The 18,157-nt window shown below is 40.1% G+C and overlaps 3 protein-coding genes across 8 annotated transcripts; 1 reads left to right on the forward strand and 2 right to left on the reverse strand.

The window, feature by feature from the left end:
- Positions 1-48: 48 nt before the first annotated feature.
- rhno1 (RAD9-HUS1-RAD1 interacting nuclear orphan 1) lies at positions 49-1,813 on the reverse strand. Its single transcript, XM_039791572.1, has 3 exons — positions 1,648-1,813; positions 1,303-1,490; positions 49-1,212 (listed from the first exon to the last, which is right to left on the reverse strand). The coding sequence occupies exons 2-3, from the start codon at positions 1,465-1,467 to the stop codon at positions 472-474; spliced, it is 906 nt and encodes a 301-aa protein (XP_039647506.1). The 5' UTR covers positions 1,468-1,490; positions 1,648-1,813; the 3' UTR covers positions 49-471.
- Positions 1,814-1,888: 75 nt separating this feature from the next.
- foxm1 (forkhead box M1) lies at positions 1,889-8,678 on the forward strand. Of its 4 annotated transcripts, none has more exons than XM_039791573.1 (9): positions 1,889-2,078; positions 3,083-3,567; positions 3,729-3,877; positions 4,719-4,910; positions 5,044-5,172; positions 5,379-5,438; positions 5,891-5,939; positions 6,031-6,203; positions 6,424-8,678. In XM_039791573.1, the coding sequence occupies exons 2-9, from the start codon at positions 3,120-3,122 to the stop codon at positions 7,237-7,239; spliced, it is 2,016 nt and encodes a 671-aa protein (XP_039647507.1). In that variant the 5' UTR covers positions 1,889-2,078; positions 3,083-3,119; the 3' UTR covers positions 7,240-8,678. The 4 variants fall into 4 exon arrangements, with proteins under 4 accessions (XP_039647507.1, XP_039647510.1, XP_039647509.1 ...); XM_039791575.1 differs by lacking the exon at positions 1,889-2,078 and adding an exon at positions 2,553-2,706; XM_039791574.1 differs by lacking the exon at positions 1,889-2,078 and adding an exon at positions 2,737-2,944.
- Positions 8,679-8,745: 67 nt separating this feature from the next.
- si:ch73-352p4.8 (cystine/glutamate transporter) lies at positions 8,746-14,261 on the reverse strand. 3 transcript variants are annotated; one of them, XM_039791578.1, is made up of 13 exons: positions 13,889-14,261; positions 13,538-13,801; positions 12,551-12,677; positions 11,744-11,859; positions 11,497-11,622; positions 11,278-11,377; positions 11,022-11,066; positions 10,804-10,927; positions 10,616-10,719; positions 10,411-10,507; positions 10,115-10,264; positions 9,853-10,030; positions 8,746-9,528 (listed from the first exon to the last, which is right to left on the reverse strand). In XM_039791578.1, the coding sequence occupies exons 2-13, from the start codon at positions 13,761-13,763 to the stop codon at positions 9,464-9,466; spliced, it is 1,458 nt and encodes a 485-aa protein (XP_039647512.1). In that variant the 5' UTR covers positions 13,764-13,801; positions 13,889-14,261; the 3' UTR covers positions 8,746-9,463. The 3 variants fall into 3 exon arrangements, with proteins under 3 accessions (XP_039647512.1, XP_039647511.1, XP_039647513.1); XM_039791577.1 differs by having other exon boundaries at positions 13,538-14,261; XM_039791579.1 differs by lacking the exon at positions 12,551-12,677 and having other exon boundaries at positions 13,538-14,258.
- Positions 14,262-18,157: the final 3,896 nt, after the last annotated feature.

Genomic DNA, 18,157 nt, shown 5'->3' on the forward strand with positions numbered 1-18,157 from the left:
CCATATATCTGCCGTTAAAATGTTGAAGCAGAATAACAAACAATAGGCTTGGGTTGTGAGAGGTCAGGGTTATATTTGAATATAAGAACTGCCTTTTATTTGCAACATAATGTATAACAGTACAGTATAAATGGGATTGACCTAAATAAATTCTCATTTACTAAAAGCTTACTATTTAAATATTGCAATTTGGATTCGTCCATTATTTGATTTGATTATTACATTAATAACTTTTTTGTCCTATGCGGAGGGGGTGAGTGAGAGCTATTTCATAACATCCTTGGCTTATCATTATGATGTTCAATCAAAGTAAACGGTCAGTGAACTGATATGTGATCATCACTTTAAAATGCAGCAGCTCCATTCAATGGATAAAAATAGTTCATAGAAAGCATTCTGGTCTGTTTGAAGAATCAATGTCTCTTTTCTGTTGACATAATTGCCTAAACGTGTTCTTGCCAAATCTCTACGTCAGCTGTGAATTAACGCATCTGAATCAGAGAGATAGCCCCTCTGTTTTAACATCAACATCAAACCCCTCCTCCTCCTCCATGTCACCTTCACCCCATAATCCCTCTCTGGTGTGTCAGCCACTAAAATGTCAGGTGGATGATTACATGGTGGTGTACATGGCTGAGCCTGTAGCAAGTGTAGAGAGGTGGAGGTGGGGCAATTATTCCCTTCTTGAATTACTTTTGGAGTGTCCACATCAGGTGGCAGATTGACACTGCTGACCTCAGTGGTGGTGTACCCATTGGAAGCAGGTGTTGAAACACCATCTGCTGGAATTCTGCATTTCTCTGTCACTTGAATAGATGGAGTTTTAGTCCGGTCCAAACATCTGCTAGAGGATGCAGCACCATCGGAAAATCTCTCCACATTCCTTTTTCTGATTGAGGTTGGCTGTCTGTTTGGTGTGTCTGAGTACTGTCCACCTGAAACTGTCCTTTTGATTTGGTGTGATCCCTGTGGTTCATTTCCCACGTCACACACAGCAGTAGACTCTGTAGATGTATTTGTGCGTGTATTCTTTGGTTGATGAGATTGGTCTCTTGACCTTGTCTGAAACGATAATGCAGGGAATTTGCACACACTTCTTTTCCTGGACAGCTGACTGCAACTGTCAAGGATGCTTGTGGCAGAATGACATTTTCTCCTCCCTCGTCTCACTGGAGGTGCAGCTGCAACTGAACGGTCAAACTGGGGTCTCACCTAAAAGAGTACAGTAAACAGACAGCTTGAAAAAAACTGGAGTCACTTAGGATAATTATTATTCTGTGAAATAACTGCACAACAATTTACCCAAGAAGTAAGAGCTGAGCTGTTCTGTGCTTGTGTCTCTGTGAAAAACTCTTTGGGATTGAGTGCTGCTCGGACTTCAGGCACATTTTGGAGTCTGGCTCCACACAAAGGCTGCTCCAGGAACAGCAGGGGAGGCTTCTCTGTTTTTATAGCTTTACGGGGCATTAAAAGAAATCATTCCTGAATACCTGTTGGAATGAAAACATCACTATATCAATGTAACTGTCTGATTTAAATAGCATACTGTGCCAGATGCAGATTAATGTTTACGGTTCAGATGTCAACAGCCAGCTGTATAAATTTGAACGTTTTCATTCGTAGCCACAAGCACGACGTTGTACTTACCTAAATGTGATACTTCGCGCAAGACATAGCCAGTATTGCAAACAATAAATACATGTATAAAACGTTAGTTATTTCACTGTCGTTGTCGACTATGAACTTCTTTTGTTTTGCGTCATCTTGTTACTCATTACTCATCAGTATTTCCCGGTTTCCTCCACCATCGTCTCTGATTGGGTGCCATCGTGTTCTTTTGTCTAGCAACTATTGGTGCACTTTTATACCACGTGATCAAAGTGACGGAAGTGGCTCCCACAGCGCCAAAATTCAAAAACGTTTCTGAATCGACCAGACAGCATGTAAATAACACTAAATGAAAAAACATCTAAATATCATGGATCCTTTGATTTAACTTCGAATATGAACCAAGTGTTTCAACTACTAGTAGGAGTCCAGCCAAGCGGAATTGCCTGAAACGTCACAGTAATATGAAGGTATGGCTTTATCTAGCTTTGCTTTCGTTACAATGGTGTAGTCAGCTAACGTTAGCTGTTAACCTACGTAATAATGACTAGCCACTTAGCTAGATCATTTAGCTTCTAAACATATGACGTTCGCGGAGATAAATATGTAATGTTAAAGCCAAGTGCAATAGCTAATCTGTATTTTCAGGTTTAACGTGGCAAAACAGATGTTTCATCCCAAATCTTTATTTCGTAGCATTTTCCATGTCATTCGTGTGAGACAAATGGATGTCACATTGAACTCCGTTTAAACAATAAGGCATTGTAATGTTTTCATTAATTTTCTTCAAATGTACATCGGTTTTTAAATTAATTGAAATGTTTAATCAATAATTACAATCTCAAGTCTTTAATTCGGCATACTTCACAAAAACAGTGCAGCATTTCTTTTCATAAAAAAGTCAGATGTGAATCCATACAAACGTTGGATGTTTGCCAGGGAATCAACGTTAACGTTACACAAAACACGTCGTCAACTGTAGACAGGTAACGACTGTTGTTCTAGAAGGCATATGTCGCCAGGAAACATAACCAACTGACCTGAAAATAGGCTGCTAACCTGAGCAGTTGCAGAGCTAAAAACGGACACAGGAACAAGGTGATGCTGAATTTCGTCTTGAGGTCCATTATTAACATATAACCCGTCCCACCAGAGTGCAGTATGTTCTGACTGGTATTTGACATCAGTTGATTTCTTCGTGTCAATCAAAATCGATCAGCGTACAGGGGAACGGTTTGAATCCATAACGTTAGCTAACTGTTAACTAGCTAGCTAGCTAACGTTTGTAACTTAGCATTGCCTTCATACCGTCAGCCAGGCAAACGTTCATCTACAGGTATTTCTAGTTAGCATGGTGTGTTGCAGAGATCAAAGTTGAATGTGTTTTCCTAATATTTGGGAGGCTTTAAAACAATCTAACGTGATGTTGTGTAGATCCAAATGTTTGTATTTTCTATGTGTTATTTTTGGACAGAACACCAGTAAACACCAAGGAGCATTTCAATGATTTGATGACCATGAGACGGAGCCCAAGGAGACCCCTGATCCTCAGAAGAAGAAAGTTGCCATTTCAGCAAAATGATCCGCCAGCAGCTGAATCACAAAGCCAAGCCGATGTATCAGGCTTCAAAGAACCTTCAAAATCAGCTGCCAGTCAGTGCTTCCCTGATGGTATCCGCATTATGGACCACCCTTCCTTGTCTGATACCCAGGTGGTTGTCATCCCCAAAACAGCAGACCTTCAAAGTGTTATCGGGGCCCTCACAGCCAAAGGCAAAGAGTGTGGTGTCCAGGGACCAAACAAGTTTATCCTTCTGAGTGAGAATAGCAACCGTGACGATGAATCGTTTTGTCAGCCTGCTGCTGAAGGCGATGGCGTCTCTACAGTTGTACAACCAGTGAAAGCTGAAACTGTGCACAGCTCCCCGGATGCTAAACCTCTCACTGGAATTAAAGCATGTATGTAAATAAGGTGTTTTTCTAAGATGATATTTCAAGTATAATTGTTGAGTTTTACTGTCCCCCCCCCCCTCCACCTCTTTTAATAACACTGACTCGGTTAGCTATCTTTAATCCTTCATTTGTTAAAGTAATAATGTTTTTCCCTTTTTCTTTATCAGTGAATAAGGAGCTGGAGTGTGGCCCTCTAGATGACAGCCTCACCAATATTCAGTGGCTGGGCAGAATGAACACATGTGCCTTTGAATCGGATACTGCCAAGCAGGCGGTCAACAAGGAGAACCAAAACTCAAATTCACAGACTTTTCAGGTCAGCTGCTCTAGTTACCTCAGTGTGATCGCTACTGTTGATGTGAAAACAAATGCTTGGTGCAGCGGATGCTGATCTCAGGCATGTCTTAGCATGTCCCCAAAACACCATCCTTACCTGATCTGTAGATCACAATGAATTGACATTTTATTGAGACAATTATCTCTGTAGTATTGGGATTACAGAAAACGGTGACTGTGAGATAAAGCAAGGAAACAAAACATTACGTGCAGGATTGTAGTTAGACTAATAAGGTTATTGTAATAGCTTAGTTGAAGTGGTTAGTCGAGTGACAGTTTAATTATTTACATGGGCCAGAGTTATTTTATTTGCATCAGCATGATGCCTTAAGTATAACTCTCAATGTTGTTCACCTTTTGTCACAAATGCTGCTATTCATTTGGGCAGATTCGTTTTTACATTCATAATCCTGACTGATGTCAGATTTAAGATTTTTTCATGCATCAATATTAGGGCTTGGTATCGTTAAAAAATATTTGATACCGATAGTGACTTCGGTACCAGTTCCTAAACGATACTTTTTTCAATACCAGTTTTATAAAACGAAAAGAAAGCATGCTGCGTGCTTATTGGCTCACTGACGCTGATGAGATTTACTCTTTAGGTATTGAAATTGGGTATTGAATGACATTTGTCGATACTTTAGAGTAAATTTGGTCGGTGCCTAAAAAATATAGAATTTGGTACCCAGCCCTAATCAGTATTTAGTAGAAATTGCTATTGTCCGCGTTGAAACCAATCCCGTTAATCTAACATAATCTGTCTTTAATACGTGTATCCTTATATAAGCCTCTTTCTTTTTCTTCATTTCTTTTTACAGGCACAAAATACACAAATCGATGCAGAGGCTGTTCAGCAACCCGTGTCAGAGAGGCCGCCATACTCTTACATGGCCATGATCCAGTTTGCTATCAACAGTCGGAAGAGCAGGAGGATGACGCTGAAAGAGATTTACATGTGGATCGAGGAACACTTCCCTTACTTCAGAGAAGTGGCTAAACCAGGATGGAAGGTACTTAACAACTGAAAAATACATTTATAATTCATGGGCGCATATAACGGAGCAGATTCAAGTCTTTGAGTGTCACTTACTGAAACACACATTAAGGATTTTTGTTTTTGTTGTTGCTCATTTATAATTGCAGAATTCCATCCGCCATAACCTCTCTCTACACGACATGTTCATTCGTGAGACGTCACCAGATGGTAAAATTTCTTTCTGGACTATCCGGCCTGAGGCCAACCGATGCCTCACTCTTGATCAGGTGTACAAGGTGAGCACAACTGACTGATTTCTTATCGCTGTCACCCTTTTCACATTCTTCCACCTCTACAATGAAGGAAGCCCTTAAACTAGCTTTGTATTATTGTTCATTATTTTGTATGTTTGATGAGCATAATCATCCATGGTGTCTGGGGATTTTGTTTTTTTTCCCAATCTTGATGTTTTTCTTCCCTCATTCCACATCTTTCTCTACAGCCTGGTTGTGACCCAATGACTGCTCCTGTTCCAGTGCCAATGCTTTTATTTTCCCACGAAGTAAGATGGCTTTATCTTTTCAATTCCTCTAGGGACAGTCCTCATCCATGCAGTCAGGCAGAAGAAAGCAGAAAAGGGACAGAAAATCAGACATCCAATTTCACTTGACTTTTTTTGTCAGCAGACCCTTTGACTCAAAGAGTGCAGCTGCAGATGGAGGTCTAAGGTCTAGAGAAATCTTTTTTTTGTTGCAGGAGATGATTTGAGCAGAAGGGAGGCGGAAGTATCACAGATAGACTAGTCTGCTTTGAGACCACTGTATCCATCATTCCTCCATTAAGAGTAGGAACAGTTTTAAGGGGTCTGACTTTGACTTCTGTCTGTTCTAGCTTGCTAAAACAAGGGAGAGAACCCAGATTGTCACTGAAGTGTAGTCAGGAAGGAGAGAGCACAGTAAGGCAGTATGTTTTCACTGAAAAAAAAGGGAAGTAATGTCATTTAATTTTTCACAGCAACAAAAGAGGATGCTTCCTGATGCAAGAAAAACTCCAACTAGCTCTGGTGAGTTATTAAAGATGGAAGGACTTTGAGATTAATGGGAAGAGGGAAAAAAAAAAAAAGGTCCTTAAGATGTTGTCTTTTCTACATTCAGAAAGGAGGATGAAGCCTCTCCTCCCTCGAACCGAATCCTACTTGGTTCCAATCCAGCTCCCCGTCACCTCCTCTGTCTACCTGCCGTCGTCATCAGCCCAGTTTGCCCCTTCTTGCTCGCAGCAGAAACGGAACGCTTCGCGTGGAGCCAAGAGAGTGCGAATAGCTCCTAAGGTAAAAGGCTCTGTCGTGCTTTTTCCGATTTATGGCCAAATACAAACACATTTTTAGATTATTGTTTGTTTGTTTTTTTTCTTTTCATTATCAATAGTCATATGGGATCAGTTGTGCGGGAGAAATATTGGTTAGTTCTGACTAGATTGTGATGTGGGGATGCGTTTGAAGGACACAGTTACTGGTAGAATTGTAAAGTGCATGGTCATATGTCCGACAGGTGACACAAGGTGACGCCCCAGCTGCGGTAATGTATCCTCAGAAGAACAAAGACCTCAAGGTAAAGGTGAAGGAGGAGCAGGTATGTGTCGCAATTAAATGCGAGACTCCGAAAGCCCCTCCAAAGAGACAAGCCAGCAGCTCTCGGCGCAAACAGCACCTGGTTCACTCTGTGCACGAGGAGCCCGTCCTCCTCTGCCCTGATAATACTTTCTTTGACTCTGGCGTAGTCTCCGACGCTTCCACCTTCCAGGACATGCGAGACACTGAGCTGGACGAGCACCAGCAGGAGCAGCACGGCACCAGCACGGATCGGGACTTCTCCTTCAAGACCCCCATCAAAAGTAACAGCCACCTGAGCTCCTCCACGCCCAGCAAGCCTCCTCATGTCTTACCCGAGCCCTGGAAAGTGACTCCTGTGGGCAAAGGGAGTCAAGAGGTTCTGGACTTCAGCCCCATTCGCACACCAGGTGGTCCTGCGGTCACGCCGCGGCATGACTACACCACCTTCAGCTTCAACAACACTCCCTTTAAAGACTGGCCTCTGTTCAGCTCCCCCAGAGAGCTGCTTACATCCGCTCCCCCCAGAGCACCGGGACCGACAGACTCTCCCAGAAGCAGCTGCTCCAGAGAGCTGCTTCAGGCAGGGGGCGCTGCAACACCCGCTAACCGCTCGATCACAGAGGGCCTCGTCCTGGATACAATGAACGACAGCCTCAGCAAGATACTAGTGGACATTAGCTTCTCTGGTCTGGATGATGAGGACCTGGGTATGGCCAATATCAGCTGGTCTGAGTTCATCCCTCAATTTAAGTAACCTGAGGGCCAAAACATGTCATTTGTGTTCCAAAACACTATCGGGTGGAATGGGGAAAAGTAAAGTGTATAATAAAAAACAATAATAATAATAAAAAAATGTAATGACAGGGACACTTTACTTTTAGTTACTAGGTCAAATTAGCAGGCTGCTCACTTGTCGTCCCTCACATCAGATGTTCCTCTCCACCTCTGGCTTTTTCATTGGTTCCGTCACTCAACTGCTTTTTTTTCCTCTTTTTTTTTTTGGATCATTTATCCTACCTGTCGTATCCGTCTGTACTCTTGAACGAATCGCTCAAGTAGAGAAATATGTCTGTAGACATGTACGTACATATACACTTATGTATGTTGATTTGCACATTTTAATATATATAATTTTGCTTTTTGCATATGTAAATGGAAAGAAAATATATTGCCTGATAAGCCAGCGAGATGCATCCATGCCGCCTGGTTAAGGCGGCCTCCTGGAATCGACTTAGATTGTGAGATTGTTAGCAATAAACAATGGCAAAGTAATACAAATAGCACTAACCACAACAGGATTGTCTCTTTACATTAATCGTAGCACTGTCTTCACCACTTGACTTTATAAATCCTGCCTGTTCTATGCATGCTCAGTAGGCACTTTGTACCTGCAGAGAGGGACATTTTGCATGCAGCGACTCCTCATAACACCATATTTTAAAGTAGTCTTTGGGAGCAAAATACTGAATATGTTGGATCGATCTAGCACAGGTTGTATTAGTTTTCAGTGAAGATGCAAATGTAGTTTTCTGTAAGCACAAATGGAACAAAGGGGAAAAAGTGTTTGGGTACAAACATTTTTTTTGCAGCACCATCTTTGGAGGGCAGAATGGGAGATTTTCAGTTACATTCAGATATCCCGTTTTGAAAATGCCACAAAATAATGAATGGCTTTAATAATACCTTTAGTTTGTTAGCATGTGTATTTATATGCAAGAGATTTTGCATTGCAGTGAGTTGATCTGTTTACAGTTGGCGCTGAATGGCATGCAAAGAGTGAGATGTTGTGGTTTCTAGCAAACAGTTTTCAAAGCATGTGCCTTGTTCTGTTTTCTGAAGTTGGCGTTTCCATGACTGTACAATAAATCAGCTGGTGTTGGCGCCTCAGGCAGCACGAAGGGCTTTTATTCATTGTTTTTTCATAAGTATTCTTTGATTAGCTTCGCTCAGCTTACATTTAAAAAAAAAAAAAAAAAAAAGGTTTCTACAACTTAACACAAATTACAGTACAGCGATGTTAAAACCCCTGTACGGTGTATTGCATCTGAAAAACTACAAGTAAGGTTGCCTATTCATATTTGAATAAAAGTTTAAACTAGGGCTGCACAATATGGGGAAAATATGCGATAACTTTGTTGAATATCGCGATACCGATATTTCTTGTGATAAATAAAGCGTGTACTCAGTTCTGCATTTCTGCTGCTTTCAATATTCTGCTAGAATAGAACAAATTGCTTGTTGAATTTAAAACAAAAGGAAATCATTTCCAACATTCTTTTATTGAACAAAGTGAACATTGAATTGAATATAAAAAGCACCACTTAAAAAAAGAATGGCATACATTTTAATGTGCAGATTACTATGGCAAGCCATTTTAACATAAAATCAAAAAAAAAATGTATCTCAATAATTGAATTATTGAGTTCAGTAATTTGAATTGAGATTAGAAATGTTTAGATTTTGTCGAAACGGCTTGCCATAGTTTTCTGCTGATTTTTTTTCTTTCAACTAACACAAAAAATCTGAGTGTCTATTGTGATGTTAGTCTCTTGCAATGTGTATATTGCGCCAGTTGATGTATGCGATGACGATAAAAAATGATATATTATGCAACTATAGTTTAAACCATTTATAGATTGTGATTCAAGAATGACTTTATTAGTCTCAAAGAACTTTGTAAAACATAAAAAAGACTCTTGAGCAGAGCTTTAGATGTTCATGAAGAATGACAATGATAGACGAAAGCATTTCTTGTTCCAATGGCAAAGTTGTGAGCTAAGTGCCTTAAATGCAGTCTAAGATAAGTCCGATACCCCACCTATTTCCAGCATAATTGTAATAGTTTCTCAAAACAGCATCTTACATTTTTTTTTGTATTAAAATGGACCAATATAAAACACAGGTTTAAACAAAAAATACTCTAGGACTTGTTAAGGTGTTATCCACGAAGTCTCAGTAGAAATCGGTCTTTGGGGTCTTCAGTATGTCTGCACTTCTTGTTGAGTCACTTCTAAAAGGATCTGCAGATGCATGCTGCAGTAGTCTGGGAATATTGAAGAGAGTCAGAATTGTGAAAGAGTTGAGATGGCTTTTCATTCTTACCTATAAGATAAGGATAACATTTCTAGAGTGGGGTTTAGTAAGCTAAGTGGGCCAGTTTGTAGTAAAAAATGTAAACCATTATAAGCTGGACCATTTCTTGTGTGAAAAGACAATTTCCTCTTCTGTTGTTAACATTACACACAAACCTTAAAAGTTTAGCTGTGTTCCAAAATGACGAGGCACCTTCTGCTCTATTTAACATACTCTATATTGATCTTTTCCCAGCAAAATGGGTATATAGAGTTAGAATTTTGGTATGACTTACTGAAGATGCGTCTCCATCTATGGGGCAAGCGAAAGCGGTAGACAGTCACATAATAAACTGGGACCCCGGTCAGTGTGAGAGCACAGCTTCGCCCTGTGTTCCAGGGGTCCGAGTAAAGAGACAGACCCACGATGAAGAAGCAAACCACCGTGAAGGTGACTGCGATGACCAGGGGCACCTTTGGGTCATCAAAAAAAAAACAGTGCGTGGTCAGTTTAGCCTACAGTATAGTGAAGAATGCTGCACAGTTGGACACACTAACCTTGAAAGGTCTCGGGTGGAGAGGGAAGCGATATCGATGTATGAGCATCCCCAAAGTTGCCAAGGCGATGAAGAACCAGCGAGCAAAGGAGGCAAAATTGATGAGCTGGTAGATCTCTCCAGTGATTAACATCACCACCACCAAGGGGTACTGGAGACAATACAGCTATAATGACTTATCCATACTCAGTCTGCTTCTGTTGTCACTGTTATATATAGTGTAGTGTAATGTTCTACTAATATTATATTGCCAATAAACACAAGTTGCTGGTTTAAAGTGTGTGAAAAGTACTTAACCAGTAACAGCACAGCAGGCAAAGGTGTGTGTCTGCGGATGTGAATCATGGAAAAGATTGGAGGCCAGTGGCCCTCCCTGGCTCCCACAAACAGCATCCTGCAACACAAAGAGTAAGAGTTCCAATCAGGCTGTTAGCAGTCATTCTTGGCTGCTTTTAAAGCATACACATAAATGACAATAATAACCTTTCTGTGACCAGATTACCTGGGTGACCCAAAGAAGCCTCCGTTAAGTGCTCCAAGACAGGATAGGGCTACAAGAAAGGGAATCACAGAAGCCAAACCCTCGAAAGCACGGTTCGCAAACGTCTGCAGAGACACCGGATTAGAACATTTAAACATACAGTGCATATATCCTCATGATTTTCCTTTTAAATGCAATAAAGCACACACCACAGCCACAGCATCAGACAGCAGGAGCTCAGCGGGAGTCATCATAGTGTAGTAAGCCACGTTAACAAGCACGTAACAGACTGTCACTGTCACCATGGAGCAGATTATTGCCAGTGGGATGTTTCTGACAAGACAGGATACACAGACAATTTTAAAGGCAACAAGGCTTTTAAAAATAGGTTAAGTTAAGTGGAGAGCTGATGTCAGATGTAAAATACCTATTTGGGTTTATGACCTCTTCAGTGACAAAGTTCAGATAAAACCTAAATGAAAAAGGTTCACACAAGCATTTATATATATATATATATATATATATATATATATATATATATATATATATATATATATATATATATATATTACTGTTTAATATACTGTCAACGAGACAGTGAAAAGGTTCCATGTATTTTAAAAAGATGACAATGAGTTTTGAATAAAAAGCCAATGTTCATACTGTAAGAAATGCTTGCTTACCATCCACCATAGGCATATAGGCCATTATAAAAAGCCAGTGGCAATCTATCCAATGTTAATGAGTCAACCTCAAAACCATTCTGGAAATTCTCAGTTTTTCCTGGAAATATACAGAGAGAGAAAAAGAGTAACTGAGCATTTGAATGATGGATCATTTGACAGGACCTAACAGCTGGAAAGTCATCTGTATCCTCAGGAGAAACAATTACATCCTCCCACCTTTGGCCAGTGCGATGACACCAGGGACGATGATAAGGACCAGAGCAAACATCTTAACAAATGTCAAGGTGATCTGAGTGCGAGAGGCCCAAGTCACACTCCAGCAGTTGACTGCCACAACAAATGCTAAAGAGACACAAATACAAATAGCTGGTAAAGGAAAAGCTTAGGAATCTATATTTTACACAACATGGACATATAGGGTAATGGTATTGTGGATAGATGGAGGAGGTATAAAGCCACTCACTCAATCCCAGGATGCTGACAAGTTTGATTAGCACTGTGGGAGCAGCACAGGGAGCAAAGAATGGCTCCACCACATAGCGGCCAAAAGCCAGGGACACATAGGAGGCCACAGCTGGCCTGGACAGATAAAATATGCTTGTTATGTGGTGTGATCATTTGACTTTAAGTCAGGACAAACACAGAACTAGGGGTGTCACGATTCAATTTGACTTTTGATTTTAAGGTCACAATTTGAGTCAATTTTTGGTTAAAGCATTTTTCAACAGGGACAGCTATGCCAAAATAAGATAGCAGAAGGGTACTTTGCAACGAGTTTTTCAGGTTTTTTTAGCAGCACAATTGAATGCACCATTAGTTTAACGACATGTACCTGAAGGCAACATGACTGTTGTAGGAGCCCACATGCTTTACCTTCGTTGTTTGCTTACATAACTCACTAAAGGGAAGGCAAAATGTTTCCATACGGTGACTTCAGGGAAGAAGGAGGATTTTCTGAATTTTCTCCGTTATCTCCGACTCCGGCAATGGTCATGGAAATGTCTGGAAAGGTCATGTCTGGAAAAGTCAAGCTACAGGCTACCGGTAAGCTAGCGTTAGCCTATGTCTTTAGCTGCATGCTACCAGCCCATAAGCTGTTGTTTTTTTCTGCAAACATGCGCAAGTAGGCAGGGGTGGAGATCAAAGAAATACTGGGCGAATCATCGATCCTGCTTCTGGTTCCGATAGTTGAAATCGAAAGCTCATTTCGATCAATTTTCGATTTAAATCAAAATGGTGACAGCCCTAGAAGGAACTCATCTAAACAAACCTGATGAATAAGAACTCAACCCAGAGTCGTAAAAAGGCCGGCAGTGGCCCCAGCGTCTCCAATAGGTAAGTGTAGTGGCCCCCTGATTTTGTAAAACTGGTGCCCAGTTCAGCATAGCACAGGGCCCCTAATGGAACAGAGAGCAGACTAAGGGCCATTTTCAATCTCAAAACAGTGTGCACTGTTTTGCTATGGTTTCTGTGTTGAACGACATGTTTCCTCAGAACGATGTGAAACGGTGTGCAAATACAGTATGTGCAATGGCTTTGAGAAATGTTTTCTCTCGTGTCTCTCGTTTATTGGCTATGTCAAAGGTGATACCCAATCAGCAGAGACGTGTATGTGAACTCGGTAATAAAAAGGCAGAGCGCTTGCACACACAACAGGGTGTTCAACGCATCCCGTTTCAGTTTTAAAAAACATCGCTACATTCTGTCTGGATCTGAACTTGGCCCAGGGAAAAAATATATTAAACGGCCATATTGTAAAAAGTGAGATTTCCGTGTCTTTTTTCATTATATAGCAGATTGATGTGCTATATAAATACTGTGAAAGTATCAAAACGCTCAATCCACAGAAATGCACACCCGTATTCAGAAACCTTTAAATGAGCCGCCAGGACTTCGTATGGTTGTGATGTCACAACTATACTAGATATAGATAAAAAAAAAAAAAAAAAGTGCTGCTGCAGGGCCGTTACAGTCATTCTCCGGCTGCAGTGATTGCGGAGACGCCTAGAGCAGATGCAGAAGAGCTCACAGAGCCACTAGCATGGCTGTAGACACTTTGTCTTGTTATTGTGTAACTTGCAAGAAATAAAGGACAGATTAATATAAACATTTCAGTAATTAATAATTGATGGATTGAAAAAAACACATAGGCCTACAGTAAGTTAATAAATGTAAAATTCAGTTCAAGTAACACAGAAATTAACAATTACATGTTTACCAAGACAGCAGAGACAAATCATTCCATCAGGCATCTTACCAAATAAGGAGAGCACCCCACACAGCGCCCACACCAGCAGAGAGAGCCCCACGCTGCCACTGTTTATCAGGACTCCCTTGGGTGCGATGAAGATCCCACTGCCCACCACTGTACCGATGATGAAGCATGCAGCCGGCAGCAAGCCGATCTCTCTCCGAAGGTGCACCACCTCCTCTTCTGTCTTCTCCTTCTTGTCATCCTCTTTCATTATTTGCGTCCCGTCCATTTCACAGATGGCCGTAGATCCCAATTTGACACCTCAAACTGACCACACTTAGTTTTCTTCAAACTGCTCATTAAAAGTTTGCACCTTTTATTGTATATGTGAGTCCTGCAAACTTAAGTTCTTACCTTTTTTTTCTGTCTCCGAATCCTTTCCACTTTTCCCCTGATGCTTTCCCCAAAATAGCATTCAACAGTCCTCTTTGTGCTTCCTGTTAATCCTTCTGGACACACATTTGCAGCACTTTAGTGAATGTGCATGAAGCTGTGGTAGGAAGAGGCCAACAGTGGCCTCACTTGGCCCCCTCTCCCCCTAACTTGTGCTGCATGGCTTTCTCCCCTTATTGGCTCTTACCCCATCCGCCCAGTCTGAGCAGGGAACAAAGCCAGCACTCTTCCCAGCCTCAGCAAGTAGTAACCACGTTTAAAGACATTCCTTCATTGTACTGTTGGTATGTGTGCATGTGCTCTTATGTGTGTACAGCTTGATGGATTTCGGGCTTTGGGGAAAAAGGGTCAGGGTGATGTAGAGGCAGCTGCACAGACTGCAGGAGGGCTGCTTTCATAACAACAGACATTTTTTTTATCTTGTCCCATCCAAAGCTCTGTTTTACAATATGAAAGTGGTTTGATGTTGAATTCCTTTATTTTGGCCTGACCACAAACACAAACAAGCACAACACATGTTTGAGCCTACTTGTTCTCTAAACTTGGAGGCCTTAAATCTGTTTTACTTTGGAGCTATAATCTTAAAGAAAATCCCTTAAAATTGGCAAATTTAAAAAAAAAAAAGGCTCCTTTTCTGGTCTATTTATAAGCATAATTTTTCCCTGCACATACTGCATATTACATCTGGAACAATGGAGACAACATTAGATAAACACAAATCATTGTTCTTGCAACATTGATTTCTCCATGGAATGTATCTTGTTAGCAGCTCCTCAATTCTAATGATGCAATGTCACACTCTGAACTTCTGAACAAGTATGGTATTACTACACCAAAGAAATATGCTTTAGTTTTTTTATGCAATCCCTTCCGGTGCCTTAATGCTTCTCAGAGGCTATTATCTGAATTTACTGTGCCACCACTGGATCCTGTTGTTACCGGTGTTGGTCGGACATGTTTCTGTTGTTTCTCTTGTTTAAATATTATTATTAATAAACGTGATATACATTCTTTATCTCAAAAAGACATGGCCTCTGTTCTAAATGTTGTTTCCTAATGGAATAACTTCAGAGCTGGACTATTTGGTGCTTACCTTCTGAATATCTGATTTCAAATGGGGTTTAGGACATTACTTTTTATAATGTTTTACTGTGTTTATCCCTCCAAGATATTTCTACAAAGATATAAAAAGGAAATTGATGTGGTCTGCACATTTTGTTAAACGGTTTCCGATGATATTTTATATTTTACTCTACAAAACAAGTCAACCTACTATGATCAATTTCATCTTATTACTCGTAAAAGATCAAAACTTTCCAATCATAAACCATATTTTTTTTGAATTTGAATCTATGTATAACATTTTTATGAACTGATTTATGATTTCTGTCTATGTTATGATCCACTTGCATTTTCTGGGGTTTTGTATGTTTTCATATTATCATGTTTTTGTTAATAAATTAATTTACAAAAAAAAGATCTCACAGAAATGTAAGGAAATCACAGGTGATTCATATTGTTTTATTATTATACATGTTTCCGTAAATCACACAGAGATGCAATGTTAAATGGTGATTAAACACATCTTTGCCTATTTACAAAACACTGACTGGACTAATCAAAAGGACATAAGAAGAATGTAACAAGGATACAGCAGGTGGCGATAATGCTCTGTCTGATTGTAAGTCGCCATTAAAAAGAAGAAGAATAAGGATTAGCCAGTTGGGCGCACATTTTGAAGAGAGCTGTGTTTGTTTTGTTAGTTTTGCTGCTTGTTGGCAGACCTTTCTTAGCATACTCTGATTTGTGGCTGGCTCAGCATGGCAGGTTTTAGTCTGGATTGTCAGAGGATGACGACATGGAGACGGATTGTGAAAAGAGTGCAAGTAGGAGAGGAGGAGGGAAAAAGGATAGCAGAAATAGTCGACAAATAGTCTGAAGAAGGGCGAGATGCTAGGAAAAGGATTTTGACAAAGTTCACTCTCAAATATAAAGTAGGGAGCGACCATAGACTGTTTTTATATATATATATATATATATATATATATATATATATATATATATTATTATTATTATACAGTCTATGGGAGCGACAGTGAAAGAAAAAAAGGAGTCAACCAAAACAAGACTGAAGCAGGCATGGGCTCAGGGCAGGCACATAACATTATACAGGAATATCAATGGATAGGATGGGTTATAGGTAGGTTAGTGCTGCTTTTTTAGCCAATGTCTTCAACGGTTCAGAGCACGCAAAAACCAAGACGGAGATAATCAAATCCATGGTTTAGGCAGCAGCTAAATTCCTAAACGAGAGATTTATCAAGGAAAGATAAAATACATGCTGGCCTTAGCCACGGAGAAGGGACCTCAGAGACAACTTCTCAAATCATAACATAATGTTGTTACTTCAATGAAATGCCTTGTGTGATAGCAAATATAGAGGAGTTTAAAGAATACATTGAGAAATCAGACAGGAAACCAGATATATGCATTCAGGAAACATGGCTCAAATCCAACTCTGGGTTTTATTATTCAAGGATACTATACTATACCCAAAGAAAGAAGCAATGGAAATAGAGGAGGATGTGCAATATTTATTAAAGAAGGTTACTATAAGATGCAATACAAGAATTAGAGGTTACTATCTGGTGTGGGGATTTAAGTGCACCAACAGTATGGGGTGAACAAGAAGATTTTAATGAATACATCTTAGAGGAGATAATAGATGAAAAGGAATTGTGTTTAAATGATTGATCAGACACGAGTGAATTTGGGTTAGGGTACAGAGTCAGCAATAGATCTTACTTTGGTGTCACAGCTGAGAAGTAGTAGTTGGGAAATATTTAAAGGAAGCACTAATGGTCGTAGTCATTATCTAATATTCATAAGTATTGGAGTAGAAAGGGGGATGGAAATTTGAGGAAGAAATTGGAACAAGTATAGAATATTAACTGAAGGAAAATGAAAGGAGGTTAGTATAAAGAATTGATGCTCTCAATGCAGAAATAGGCATTGCTTTTCTTGGAGAAGCAAAAGAGTCAATACTAAAAAGGTGGTAGCTTAATAATATAATGAAGATAGTTCCTTAGTGGAAACAAGAATGCACTAATGCAATTAAAAATCTAAATAAGGCATTCAAAGTCTTGAAAAAACACAAGCAGAATCACATTGAATATAAATGAAAACAGGCAGTAGTTAGGAATACAATAAAGAGAGTAAAAAATAATGTTTGTAAAAAGGTTTTTAGGGTAGACAGGTCTGTTGGTGTTGCTTTATTTGCAGATGTGTGGAAAAAGGGGTAAGGAATATGGGGGGGGTAGAGAGTGGGGAGCAAGTAGGATCTCTTGAAAAACTGGAAACTAATTAGGGCAGTTGTGGATTATGAGTGCACAATTTACCAGTCTGCATCAAGAAGATTACTAAAGAAGTTGGATACAATTCAATATCAGGCTGTGAGACTCTGTTGAGGGGCTTATCAAAACAACCCCAGTATCAGCCTTGCAAGTAGAAATGAATGAAATGCCATTGGAAATCGGAAGGAATCAGATTGCGTTAACATACTGGGCAAACTTCAAAGGGCGTAAAGAGAATCACCCTACTCAGAAAGTGTTCCAACCTTTCCACGAGAAGGAAATACGACAGATCAAGAGCTTTGGCTGGACAATAGGAGATGCAGTTAATGAAATAGGGATAGGGGATATAATGTTAAGCCCTACTGTACCACTCTAGCTCCACATAGTGGACAGAGGAAGTGTTACAAAAATGTAACTTTCCCTCCAGCACCATCATCAGGTAGAACATTTCATTTGTACAATATTTGGTTTATGTCTTACATGCAAAACATCAGCCTCAGGCTGTACATTGTGTTCAGTGTCTTGTGTCAGTTAACCTTGTGCGTGTTGTGCATAGCTGTTGTGCTGTCTTTTCGAGGAGCTGTATTGGAGATGCCTTTGGTATCTCATCCTGCATGCCAGGTGATGCATTTCCTTCATTTCTCTCCAGAGTGCACATAAAACCCAGTGAGATAATTAAAAGACTAAAGATTAATTATAAACCTCATAAACATAACCTCATTTCCTCTACAGACGTCCAGCTGTCTGTGGTAAACATCCCTCTGTCTTCACCCTGCTCGCTGTTGTATTCTTCACATACTGGAGGACAAGGTCTAAACTGGCAAGCACTTGAAAAATCAATATATGAGCTAACCCTGGCCAGTCACACCTCATTTTT

Source organism: Perca fluviatilis, chromosome 23 (assembly GCF_010015445.1).
Source record: "Perca fluviatilis chromosome 23, GENO_Pfluv_1.0, whole genome shotgun sequence".
NCBI classification, from domain to species: domain Eukaryota; kingdom Metazoa; phylum Chordata; class Actinopteri; order Perciformes; family Percidae; genus Perca; species Perca fluviatilis.

Excerpts from the sequence above, each read along its gene's own strand:
- rhno1 (XM_039791572.1), bottom strand. The coding sequence starts at position 1,467 with ATGCCCCGTAAAGCTATAAAAACAGAGAAGCCTCCCCTGCTGTTCCTG. Across the intron at positions 1,213-1,302 it reads GCTCAGCTCTTACTTCTTGG|GTGAGACCCCAGTTTGACCG; the intron begins GTAAATTGTTGT and ends GTACTCTTTTAG.
- foxm1 (XM_039791573.1), top strand. The coding sequence starts at position 3,120 with ATGACCATGAGACGGAGCCCAAGGAGACCCCTGATCCTCAGAAGAAGA. Across the intron at positions 4,911-5,043 it reads TGGCTAAACCAGGATGGAAG|AATTCCATCCGCCATAACCT; the intron begins GTACTTAACAAC and ends TTATAATTGCAG. Across the intron at positions 5,173-5,378 it reads CTCTTGATCAGGTGTACAAG|CCTGGTTGTGACCCAATGAC; the intron begins GTGAGCACAACT and ends CTTTCTCTACAG.
- si:ch73-352p4.8 (XM_039791578.1), bottom strand. The coding sequence starts at position 13,763 with ATGGACGGGACGCAAATAATGAAAGAGGATGACAAGAAGGAGAAGACA. Across the intron at positions 11,860-12,550 it reads GTTGAGTTCTTATTCATCAG|GCCAGCTGTGGCCTCCTATG; the intron begins GTTTGTTTAGAT and ends TTATCTGTCCAG. Across the intron at positions 11,067-11,277 it reads CTATATGCCTATGGTGGATG|GTTTTATCTGAACTTTGTCA; the intron begins GTAAGCAAGCAT and ends TTTTTCATTTAG.